The 13,297-nt window shown below is 34.9% G+C and overlaps 1 protein-coding gene across 1 annotated transcript; it reads right to left on the reverse strand.

Moving 5' to 3' along the window:
• Positions 11,324-12,783, reverse strand: LOC107636379. Its single transcript, XM_016339897.2, has one exon. It carries the CDS (start codon positions 12,546-12,548, stop codon positions 11,574-11,576), a length of 975 nt encoding a protein of 324 aa, XP_016195383.1. The 5' UTR covers positions 12,549-12,783; the 3' UTR covers positions 11,324-11,573.

A 13,297-nucleotide genomic window follows, 5' to 3' on the forward strand; every position in this document is an offset into this window, starting at 1 on the left:
GTATTAAAAAACATATATATTTAATTTAAAATTTTACTTATTTAAATATTATAAAAATAATTAAAAATAATAAATTGAATCTCCCAATCATCACTCTTATTATTTTTTATTTAAAATGGGGCCTAGGACTAGGAAACAAAAACTAACTAAACACAAAGCATCCTAATGAATTTAACACCAACTTCATCTGCTCTTGCGAACGGCAGTGTGAAGAGAGGAATTCTATTGAAACATGACACTCTATTTTCCAACTCCTGCCCGTGCTTTGATAAAGTGTTTGCATAGTGGTTGACTTCCCTAAAGATGTGGCAAACAAGCACTCTCTCAGGCTTAGTCAGAAGCTCCTTGATTGACCGAATCAATGATGACCTAGCGTGTCTTTTTGTCGCCAATTTTTGCACAAGTTTGACAGTGAATTTTTCCTAGTGAATTTGCACTTAAATTGTTGAATTTAATTAAGAATTAATTATATTTTAGCCACTATGGATGCTATTTTGAGTTTTGTACAATACTGTTTATTTTAGGTAGCATTTGGCGGAATTTGATAGAGTTTCTACAGAGAAAGAGAAGAAGCCAAGGAGATGACCAGCGAATACCGATGCGGACGCATGGCTCACGCAACCGCGCGGAATGGAGGAAATCGCAATGACGCGATTGCGTGCCTGACGCAATCGCGTGGACTGGAATCTGCAGAAATGACGCGAACGCGTGGACGACACGGACGCGTCACATGAGCGATCTGCATAATGGACAATTCAAGTGGTCCCCATCCATCCATTGAAGATTTGATTATTTAAATTAATTCAAATTTAAATTCAAATTTTAATTCTAGGAAAAGATATTATTTTAATTTTTAGTTTTAGATATTAGATTTTAAATTTATTAGGATTAGTTATAAAAAGGGAGAAACTTTCCTTCCTTTGTGGAGGTCCTGGGGAGATTCCACCTCATCCCATCAGGGGAACATAATTGACAATCCTAATTTTCTCTCTTTTCTATGAGCAACTAAACCTCCACTGTTAAGGTTAGGAGCTCTGTTTATTTGTATGGATTGATTTTATTGTTTTTTCTATTTTAATTTATGTATGGATTTATAATTTAAGAATTGTTTTCACTCTTTATTTTATGAATTTGAGTGGAACGGAAGTATGACCCTCTTTCTATTTGAGTTCCTGTAAAACTTGGAAAAGCTCTTTACTTGAACAACAGCTTGAAAACAATTTCTCCTAAATTTTAATTATTTGGATTTAACGTGATACGTGACATATAATCCTTTTATTTTTGGATAATTAGAGTTTTTGTGGCATATAAACTAGAAATTGATTATCACCCTCTAATTGGAATTAATTGACCAAGGAATTGGCTGTTGATGAATTTTAGAGGAGACTAGGAAGGTCTAAGGAATTAGGGTCTAGTCACATATAGTTTGCCATAAATTAAATCCTACATGATTAAAATAGTTAGTAAGAAAAATTAATCAGGAAAAATAGATAACTCTAAAACCTTAACTATTTTCTCCATATTTTCTTCCCAATTTATTTACTTTACTATTTTAATTTCTACACGATTGAATATTCAAATACTCTTTTCTGTTTGTCTAACTAATCCTATCAAACACTATTGTTGCTTAATCCATCAATTCTCATGGGATCGACCCTTACTCACGTAAGGTATTACTTGGTACGATCCGGTGCACTTGCCGGTTAGTAAGTGTGGTTGTAAATTACCACACCAGTTCCTCTCTGGTAAGTCTTAAAGCTTTGCTACTTTGTTCTGTTAGGTTAAAGATGAAGTTGTAATTTTCAACTAAAGCTCTAACCATTTGCTAATTTATGTTAATTTGGCTATTCTAGTTGTTGAAGACCAGATCATACCTACATCGCCAGACCGAGTTTCAGGTTGGGATAAAAAGGGTGGTCCATGAGGTGCCAGTTTGGGAGGGAGCAGACCTTAGCAAGTTTGTTTCAAGCCAAATCATATGATTGGGTGAAAAACATTTGCTACAGGTCCCTAGGTACAATGATGTTCCAGATGTTAGGGATTAATGGGTAGTCACGTAATGTATGGAGTAAAGTTTCATCTTCTTTTCAGCATTTGGGGCATTCCCTATCATCGATAAGGTCTCTTCTTCTTCTCTTATAATTAGTTAGAAGCGCCTTATGGGATAGCAGCCAACTAAAAGATCTGAGCCTCTGAGAAATTTTTGCCTTCCAAATGTACTTTTAAAGATTATTTTCTTCTTCTGCTTCATTAAAATAAGCATCATAGGTTGACTTGATAGTAAACACCCCATTAGCACAAGGTAGCCAGCTAACACAATCTCCCCTAATATTTGGGTCAGGGATTTGATAATATGTAAAAGTTAGTAATCTCTTTAGGTAGAACTGTATTAATATAGTCCCAATTTCACTCCCCTTGTGTTGTTACATAATCTGCTACACAGTTTATAAGCCTCTCTTTATCTAGATTTCTGAGAGCTACCTCCTTAAGATCTTCTATCACAGGAATTCATTGGTCTATCCAAAAGAATGTTATCTTCCTATCTCCTAACCTCCAGATAAGGTTGCTTCTGAATTTTTCCCAAATTTTTATAATTCTTAGCCAAGCATTTGAATTGCTAGACTTTCTCTAAACCATTGGTATAGCATCCTCCTTGCATCCATATTCAGCACGTATCACTTTCACCCAAAGAACTTCTTTGTTATGAATCAAATCCCAAGGAAGCTTCATAAGGAAGAGGGAATTTGTCACCTGCGCTTTTCTTATTCCCAACCCTCCCTTCTCTTTTGGTATATAAACATTATCCCAGCTTAGGAAGTGAACTTTCCTTTCTTTTATGCTGCTGTCCCATAAGAAATCTCGGCAGCTATTGTTGATTTTGTTGCATAATGCTGTAGGAATTTTCATTGTTTGCATGCAGTAACTAGGAATAGTTGCAAGAATAGATTGTATGAGGGTACACCTTCCTGCTAGGGATAGCATCTTCCTATCTCAGCTAGAAAGTTTGGTTTGCATATTGTCAATAATAAATTGAAAATGATGCTGATTGCATCTTTCATGAATGAGAGGCACGCTTAGGTACTTTCCCATATTTGTCGTGAGGTTGATCCCTAGCTTCTGGCTGAGTTGTGATGCATGAGCATCTTTTCTATATTTTCTTAGTAATTTAGATGTGAATTTATTGAGTTTTTATGAGAATTCTATGTTTTTAGCCATGCTAGAGGCTACTTTGAGTTGTGATGAGCGGATAATTTATATGCTTTTTGGCATTATTTTTACATAGTTTTTAGTATGATTTAGTTAGTTTTTACTATGTTTTTATAAGTTTTTAAATAAAAATCACATTTCTGGACTTTACTATAAGTTTGTGTATTTTTCTGTGATTTCAGGTATTTTTTGGCTGAAATTGAGGGACTTGAGCAAAAATCTGATTCAGAGGCTGAAAAAGGACTGCAGATGCTGTTGGATTTTGACATCCCTGCACTGGAAGTAGATTTTCTGGAGCTACAGAAGCCCAATTGGCGCGCTCTTAATTGCGTTGAAAAGTAGACATTCTGGGCTTTCTAGAAATATATAATAGTCTATACTTTGCCCGATATTTGATGGCCCAAACCGGCGTTCCAAGTCAGTATAAAAATTCTGGCGTCAAAACGCCAGAACTGGCATAAAAGCTGGAGTTAAATGCCCAAACTGGCACCAAAGCTGGCATTTAACTCCAAGAAAAGTCTTTACATGTGGAAGCTTCAATGCTCAGCCCAAGCACACACCAATTGGGCCCAGAAGTGGATTTCTGCATCATTTACTCATTTCTGTAAACCCTAGGCTACTAGTTCTCTATAAATAGGACCTTTTGCTATTGTATTTTCATCTTATCAGGGATCAATCTTGGTCATTCTGGTTCCCCCTCTGGGGCCGAAGCCAATGAACACTATTTGTTCTTATGTATTTTCAACGGTGGAGTTTCTACACACCATAGATTAAGGTGTGGAGCTCTGCTGTTCTTCATGAATTATTGCAAAGTACTATTATTTTTCTATTCAATTCAAGCTTATTCTTATCCAAGATATTCACTCGCACTTCAACCTGATGAATGTGATGATCCGTGACACTTATCATCATTCTCACCTATGAACGCGTACCTGACAACCACTTCCGTTCTATCTGCAATACCTTGAGTGTGTATTTCTTAGCCTCCGATCCATTCCAAAAGATCGGAGTCTTCGTGGTATAAGCTAGAATTATTGGCGGTCATTCCTGAGATCCGAAAAGTCTAAACCTTGTCTGTGGTATTCCGAGTAAGATCTGAGAAGGGATGACTGTGACGAGCTTCAAACTCGCGAGTGTTGGGCGTAGTGACAGACGCAAAAGGATCAATAGATCCTATTCCAACATGATCGAGAACCGACAGATGATTAGTCGTGCGGTGACAGCGCATTTGGACCATTTTCACTGAGAGGACGGGAGGTAGCCATTGACAACAGTGAAACCCAACATACAGCTTGCCATGGAAAGGAGTATGAATGATTGGATGAAGACAATAGGAAAGCAGAAGTTCAGGAGGAACAAAGCATCTTCATACGCTTATCTGAAATTCTCACCAATGAATTACATAAGTATCTCTATCTTATTTTATATTTTATTTATCTTTTAATTATCAATTCTGCATAACCATTTGAATCCGCCTGACTGAGATTTACAAGATGACCATAGCTTGCTTCAAGCCGACAATCTCCGTGGGATCAACCCTTACTCACGTAAGGTTTATTACTTGGACAACCCAGTGCACTTGTTGGTTAGTTGTGTGGAGTTGTGAAAAGAAGTTGAGATTATGAATGTGCGTACCAAGTTTTTGGCGCCGTTTTAGAGATCACAATTTCGTGCACCAAGTTGCATTGTTGTTTTATTAATTTCAGGTAAAATTTGGGCAAGTTTGACAGAATTCGTGCAGAGAAAAAATGACGAATTTTGATGCTGCCAAGTGGCGCTAAACGCCATTACCCGGCGTTTAGCGCCCCATGCCTTGTTCTTCGTGCCAAGCTCTTTGTTTGTTGTCACCAAACGCCACGACTTGGCGTCCAGCACCAGTTGCTTCGTAGAATGTGCCCAGCCCCATGCGCTAGCGCGTCCATGAGTCATTCAGAAGGCTTTATTTGATTTTCTTTTTTTAATTTTTAAATGAAAAAAGATATTATTAGGTTTGGGATTTTATTTTCATATCAATTAGGATTAGATATAAAAGGAGAAAAGTTCAACCCTTTGGGCTCTCTTCTTATCTTCTTCCTCATTCCGCACTTTCATACGTTTTTGCTTTTAGGTTTTTCTCTGAGCCATGAATACCTAAACCTCCACTGTTAAGGTTAGGAGCTCTATTTATTTTGATGGATTAATACTATTGTCATTCTACTCTTAATTAATGCACTGATTTAAATTCAAGAATTACTTTCATTCTTCATCCTAGGAATTAGAGTATATTGGAAGATAACTCTTTTTCTAATTGAATTCTTGTTGAATCTTGAAAAAGTTAAATCACTTGAATAACAGCTTGAAATCAATTCCTCATAACTATCTAACTACCTGGTCTTAACGAGATATGTGATATATAATAATCTTATCTTTGGGTACTTAGAGTTTGTGTTGCTTATAAACTAGAATTGGACTTAATCCTCTAATTTAAATTAAGTGACAAAAAAATTGGCAGTTGATCAGGTTAGGGGAGATTAAATTACTAAAGAATTAGGGTTTAATCAATTAAAGTTTGCCATGAATTGATTCTTTGCATGATTAAAGTAGTTGGTAAGCATTGTTAATCCGAAAAAGTGAACATCTCTAAAGCCTTAACTATTTTCTCATACTATTTTCACCAACTGTTCATTACTTGCTTTCTTGAATTCTCTGAGTTATTGATTTATGATAATTGGAATACAAAACACTCAATTTAATTTGCCTAACTAGCATAATCACTCAGCAATTGTTGCTTGATCCATTAATCCTTGTGGGATCGACATTCACTCACCTGAACTATTACTTGGTACGACCCGGTGTACTTGTCGGTTAGATTGTAGTATTCAAAATTCCGCACCAAGTTGCTGTCTTGTGTTATGATTTACATTGCTGAAAAAGTAAACACGTGACTTTTCAAGACTAATTTTCTAGCCAAAACACTCACAGAAGTGTTGGAGAGCATCTTTAATGATGTGAACTTGTTCCATATCTGCTTTTGCAAAGAGGATTAGATCATCTACAAAACAAAATGATAAATATTAGGCCCTCCTCTTGAGAGAATGATGGGCTTCCATATCTTGTCTTCCACAAGTTTATTAAGTAAATGGGACAAACGTTCAATACATAAAATGAACAAATAGGTTGAGAGAGGATCTTCCTATTTAATTCTTTTAGTTGGGCTGAAAGATTCAGAGAGTGAACCATTTAGAGAAAGTTCATTGTGGTTGTGGAGATGCAATAGCCTATAACACTTACAATGTTGTCCAGCATCCCCGCCTTTTAGAGTGTCCATCACAAACAACCAGTTAATCTTGTCATATGTTTTTTCCAAATTAATTTTAATTGCCATTATTAGTCCTTTCCCTTGCTTCTTGTTTCGCATGGTGTGTACCACCTCTTATGCCACTAGGATATTGTCTGCACTAACCTTACCAAGTACAAAGCTAGATTGGGTATTAGAAATAAGGGTAAGCATAAACTTCTTTATTCTACAAGAAATAATTTTAGTCATCACTTTATAACAAACATTATAAAGGCTAATAGGCCTAAAATGTCCAAAATTTTTCAATGAAAAAATCTTTGGAATTATGGCTATTAGAGGCTTGTTAATCTCTGCTATCTTTAATGGTTCCATAAAAATATTTTTCACCCATTCTATTAAAGAATTAGCGATAACATCCCAAGCCTGTTGATAAAACTTTGCTAGGAGGCCATTACCTCTAGGAGCCTTTCAGCTTCCCATGGAAAAACAACATCTTTGACTTCCATAATAGACACCTTTTTTGCGATATCTTCATAATAATCCCTATCCTGCAACTTAGGAAATATATTAGTCACTTCAAATAAGCTAGATTCTGATTAGAGTAATAAAGAGATTTAAAAAACTCAACACCCTAGGACTTAAGGCTATCAACATCATCCACTCACTCCTCATCATTTTTTAAGGCTGTACTTTTGTTTCTCCTTCGCTTACTATTAGTTTTTTGGTGAAAGTACTTAGAGTTTGATCCCAAAATTTAATAATGTTATATTTGGACATTTATTGCCAATAAAATTCTTCTTACATGGTTATAGCCTCATATTCTTTCCATAAATCCTTTTCAAGTTTATCCAAAAAAGGGGTTAATAGTGAAGGATAGCTTCTTATTTATCCCCTCAAGTCTCAAGAGAATGCGTTGTTTCTTCTTAAAGATATGGCCAAACCTTATTTCAAACTTTTGCTTTTTCAATAAAGCTGGTTATGTTGGTTAAAAAATTATTTTGCTCATCTCAGCTTTCCTTAACCATGTTATCGTAGTCTTTATAAAGCACCCAAGGTGCTATGAATTTGAAGGGCTTAGCACCTCCATTATTATGAGCTAGCTGAAAGTAAAGGAGAATAGGGAGGTGATCAAACTTCAATTTTTATAAGTGTTTAACCCCCACATCTAGAAAAATTAGAGAAATCAATATTACATAAAAAACGATCTAGTCTTTTTCTGATATTACCCCTTTGCCACGTAAAGTAGGGACAAGAGAATTCTAAATCTTTACGCCACAACTTAAAACACAATCATTAAAATTATTAGAGTCTAAGAAAAGATTAGAAGATCCTCCCGTGTCATTTAAGAAAAGAGTAGAGTTGAAGTCACTGCCTAGGCGCCAAGATCCATCAATGGTGGCTGCAATCTCATCCAATTTTCTCCAGAGTTTCCTACGATCTCCTACTCTTGGGCTTCCACAAATAGCAATGAAATACCAAGGGCTGCTATTTTGCCATTAAACCTCGTGGTGTACCAATTGTTTATGAACAATAATAGATTTTATGTTCCAGTAATCCTTTTTCCAAAGGCACCATATACCACCCAAAAAATTTTCTCCGTCGCTAAAGCACCATGAATCAAAGCCCAATTTTTTAATAATGAATTTAGCCTTCGTTCTTGATACATAAGTTTTCAATAAAATCTAAAACTTAGTTCTATATTCATACATAAGGTCATTGATAATAAATTTAAAGCCTTTTGCAAAGGCTCTACGACAATTCCAAATCAAAATATTCATAGATAACAAATAAAAAGAAGGAAAATATCAAGGAGATAAGTAAACTCCTTATCCCAAAAGAGGGTACGTTCAGGCTTCCATAGCCTTTGGAGCTTCTTTTCCACAGCTGCACTTCTACTAGCAGTAGTTTCTTCGGGCATATACAGATCGATCACCATATCCTTTGACTTATTGTCCCTTGTCCTGGGTTCTGATGATTTATCCTTATAGCGTTCACTACATTGTTTCAAGTTTCCTCCCCCATAAGCCCCATTAATTAGGATTTAGTATTTACATCAAGGGAGCCATTGGTAGAGATGTAGTTTCCTTCTTCATATTTTACATAAATCTCCTGGTTGGGTCTACTTAATTGTCTTTGATATTCCTGTTGTCGTTCATCATCTTTCTTCTTGGTTAGTTTATGCGCTGGATTGACGGCATCGGCAATAATGAGAGTATTTGTTTATTCTAGACTTAGCTCATTGATTTTGAATGTTCCTGGTTAGATCCTTGCTAGTCTCAAGACTTTTCTCCTTTGAATTCTTGTTGGTAGCATTTGGTTTATTAGTGATTTTTTGTTTATAATTCTATTTTTCTGCCTTATCAACATGTTGACTTGTGCTAGTGCTTGACACTTTCTTCTAATTCAAAAGGGAAGGACTTCCTTTCTGTGTCTTCTTGTGTATTTTCTCACTTTTCTAATTAGTCTCTTCATTTCTTAAGGCGTCAAATCTGGTGTTGAAATATTCTTTGTTATCATTGGAATTATTGCTCCCAGATCCTTGCTGATTTCTCCTTTAAAAGTTTTTAACCACCATCCATGTCCCAAAAAAACTTTCCTCTTTTGTTGTAAAATTTTCTAATTTACCAGCGTTTAAATGGCTTTTATTACTCCCATCTGCTGTACCAATAGCTGGCTGAGGATTTTTCACCCCAATATTATCTTTCTTCATGTGATTTTCTGCACTTTCCTTTTCTGACAGGTGCTAATCTTTGGTAGTGGCTCCACCTTCCTTCCAACAATTCTAGTTTTTCATAGGTGGGTGTTTCAGCTTTTTTTTTCTGAGCAGCCGCCCATCTTATGTCCGTATTTACCACAATAAAAATAGATTTGATGGAGTCCTTTGTATTCTAATCTAAATTCCTTCCATACTGCTTAGAATGATGGCACTAACTTCTTCCTTAGGTCAATCTCTACCCATGCAAATTTGCCTATTGAATGGATAGAAGTGTGTTTATCCACTCTAAGTATTATTCCAATAATCTTTCCCACCTTCCATAAGAAATATCTATTGTACAATTTCACTGGGAGGTTAGGGATTCTGGTCCACATAGTGACTTTCTGAACTTCATTCTCTTGTGGCATGAAAAAGGGTCTCCATCTCTGAACGAGAAGGTAGTGATCCGCAACTATCCAAGGGCCTTTGATTAACATATGAGCATAATCATCTTGGCTTGAGAAACGAACCAGGAAGTAGTCTCTTTCCAAATCCATTACTTGAATAGCTTCCTTTGTTGTTCATCTTCTGCTAATCCATCGCTCTATAGTTTGCAAGTTTAGTTTCTTTCCAAGGGTTTAACAATGAGGGATTGTTTTCATGATCTACACCACTCGTTGTATTCTTCAAGGGACACTTCTATGGTTGGATTTGAATTGAAAGGAGCCTGATCATCCTCCATATCCTCCATTGGATCTTCATCCAAGATGTAGTCTTCAGTTACTATCTTGACGATTTCATATGGATTCAACTTGCCAAAATAATTATTGATTAATCTGCCCTTATAGGATGGTTTTATCTTAGCTTTTTCGGGACAGCAGATTCAAAAATATTCTTCTTTGTAGCTAAAATATTTGTTTTCTCTATAGCTACTTCTGGCCTCTCCCCTCCCTATGCACGATCACCTCCATATGATCTTCCACCCAGTGGCAGAACTTGAAACAAAATTTTGGGGGGGTCAGATAGAAAATAATTGTCAAAATGTTTTTGATATGGACCCCATTTAAGATAAACTCGTCTAATCTCATTTCTCTGGATTGGGTGATATTGCCAAATTTAAAGCCGTTTTTCAAGATCTCGTTCCAAAAAGTTAAGGTTAAAGTCATCAGATGTAACTTTTTGAACTTTTGAAGGTTATATCTCACTTTCTTCGTGATTCATTAAAATAGAAGAACTATCTACAGGTGTTGATATTGTAAAAGTTTATGTTCTCTTTCTTAAATATTAGCCTTCCTCTTAAAAAATGTATCAATTCTTTGATTTTTTATTATTATTTTATATAAAAATTTGAATATATATCCTGTAAAATATGTAAAGAAGAAGTTAAAAGGACAAATATTAAAATTTATAGTATTTATTGAATTTTTTTATCAATTTATACAAATACAATAATATTAATACTTATTGAATATTCTATTATTTTTTATCATATAAAAAATTAAATTAAATAAATAGTAAAATATAAAATAATATTAAATTAAATAAATAAAAAATATCTAATATTTTTTATATTTGAACTTAAAGATAGAGAGAGTGTTGTTTATTGAACTCATTAGATACTTTAAGTCATAGTAAAGTATTTAAGTTAATTGAACTATTTTTTATCTTTTAAAAAAATACTACTAAATTTTTTATAAAAAATTTCGGGTCCATGACCCCTTGTTTGAACTAAGTTCCACTGCTTCCACCTGATCTGTTTTATTTATCTTGACTTTCTTGGTGCTTCTTACCATTACCAAGTCTTCCTCTTCTAGAGATTATTTTTCATTTCAGCAAATAGTAGTTTTTGGGTTCATTCAGACAGAGAAGAGTAGAAGAAAAAAAATTATTTTTTAAGATTTTTGTACCATCAACAAAATTTTTTAGGACCTATCCAATCATTACTTCTATTATATTATACAAGATGAATATTATAATGACTATCATTATTATGGTAGTTATAATTTTTAACATCACTTGAAAAATATAACTTAAATGAAAGTTATACGTTTTTATTATTTGATAATATTTTTAATATAAAAATAACATAAAAAATAATAATGTAAATAAATTTAAAATATTATCAACTAATAAAAGTATAACCTTTAAGTGTAATTTATAACCATCATACTCACCATAATTTATATGATAGCCATACCATATACATATTTCTTGCTTCGCTTATAATGGAAGCATTACACTGATACAAATTAAACAAAGTTGTGCAGAAAGAAAAGTTCTGCTGATTAAGAAGGATCACAAATATAATATAACATAGATTCTAATTCCTAACAATAAGTACTTCATTTTGAACCAATAACTTAGTGCTTAATTAAATATATAATCTTATACATCTTAACAATAAGAGTGAAATTCAAACTTGCGAGTCCAAATATGTTTGCCGTTAATTTGATGCTTTGCAATCCTTTTACCATTGAGAATCCGATCCACCGTGGCCACCTTCTTTAGCACCATCACCGCATACAATTTCTGGCGACCATCGTTGCCGCCGCCGCCACCCATGGTTACACTCTCCACACATTCATCCCCAAACAATTCTCTGACTTCCTTCTCCGACACCGGAAAGCCTCTAGAGAATGTCAAGAACATTGTTCTATCCTCTTTGCAAACATCATCGGAGGGCCTCTTCCCATTCCATATATTATTCTCATGAAGCAAACCGAGATTTGAAGATGAGGCCTCTACTAATTGCGGCGGTGGTGTCATCATCATGTCAATAATGTCGCCAAAGAAAGTGTGGCGAAAACCCGGGGAAGTAGACAAATTAGTGAAATTACTATTATGCCTTTTCTTTGATGACGTGATAACAAGAACGTTGCCATTTTTGTGATGATTATTATTTTTATTTCTTTTTTGGAGAATATTTTTATTACCATGCAAGATGTCTAAGAAGATTCTACTGCATATGTTTTTAAGAATGCTTTTGATTCCGGCAAGTGCAGTGTACCTTCTCTCATGGAAGATTCTAATTGAGATGTCTCTTTGGATTAACTTTTTCGTTAAGAATAAGCCTCCGCCACCGCCACCGCCAAGGCCACTGCTGAAGTTTTCTGTCTCGAGGAATATGAGGCATGCGGCGGCCTCGTCGACCGCAGCGGCCACGAGGGAAGGCTGGTTTTTTAGTTGCATGATAGTGTGAATGAGGTTAGGGTAGCCAATGTGTTCTAGCCATAGCCACAGGGCCATGACAAGAAGGGATTGCGTGATGTCACGGCGGAGTTTGAAGATGAGGAAGCGGAAGAGGCTGCGGTCGGTTTTGTGGAAGTGGTGGAGCTCTTCGGTGGTGAGTGGAGACATGGTGGTAGCCATTTTAGTATAATTTTGAGTGTGTAGTAACAGTGGTGCAAGAAAGGAAAGAAGAATGAGTTGGGTGAAGCTAATTAAATAGGTCAAATTAAAGGTTTTTTCAAATAAAAACAAATGATGCCTATATTTATGATAAAAAATGCTAGCGCCAGCAACTTTTGTTATTTGTAGTCATCAAATAGCCATCAATGATGATTTTAATAGTGTGAGATTGGTGTGAAATTTTATTCAATAACTCACTTTTTTTGCTAGTTACATGCTGGCCAAAATTTAATAAAGTTGTTGACCCTGTACTTTTCTATTTATGATTACATTATTACTAGTAGACCACTTTTTTAATGTTATTATGATTTTGTTGATTAATTGACTTAGTTTGAATATTTAATGAGATATTTGATATACATCAAGTACCATGAATGGATAATTTTTTTGGGAAATAATAAAATAACCTAACATGGATAGTTAATAAGTAGTTTAATTTATATTTTAGATGTACAATTTTTTAATGACTAATTATTGACTTTTTATTATTTTTTTAATGGAATTGTTGTGAATAATCTCTTGTTGCTAATTTGTAAGTGCACGTGTCACATGTGAAACAATTGATTCAAAATTTTGATGCTTTTTATATGNNNNTACTGTACGAGATGTTCCTAGTACGAGTTGTGATATGGATAAGAAACTTGAGAATTGGGGCGGTTGCTGGATTATCTACTGGAGTAATGGAGGGTGGTACTTACAAAGACACTCCG

This window comes from Arachis ipaensis, chromosome B04, assembly GCF_000816755.2.
Source record: "Arachis ipaensis cultivar K30076 chromosome B04, Araip1.1, whole genome shotgun sequence".
Lineage (NCBI taxonomy): Eukaryota > Viridiplantae > Streptophyta > Magnoliopsida > Fabales > Fabaceae > Arachis > Arachis ipaensis.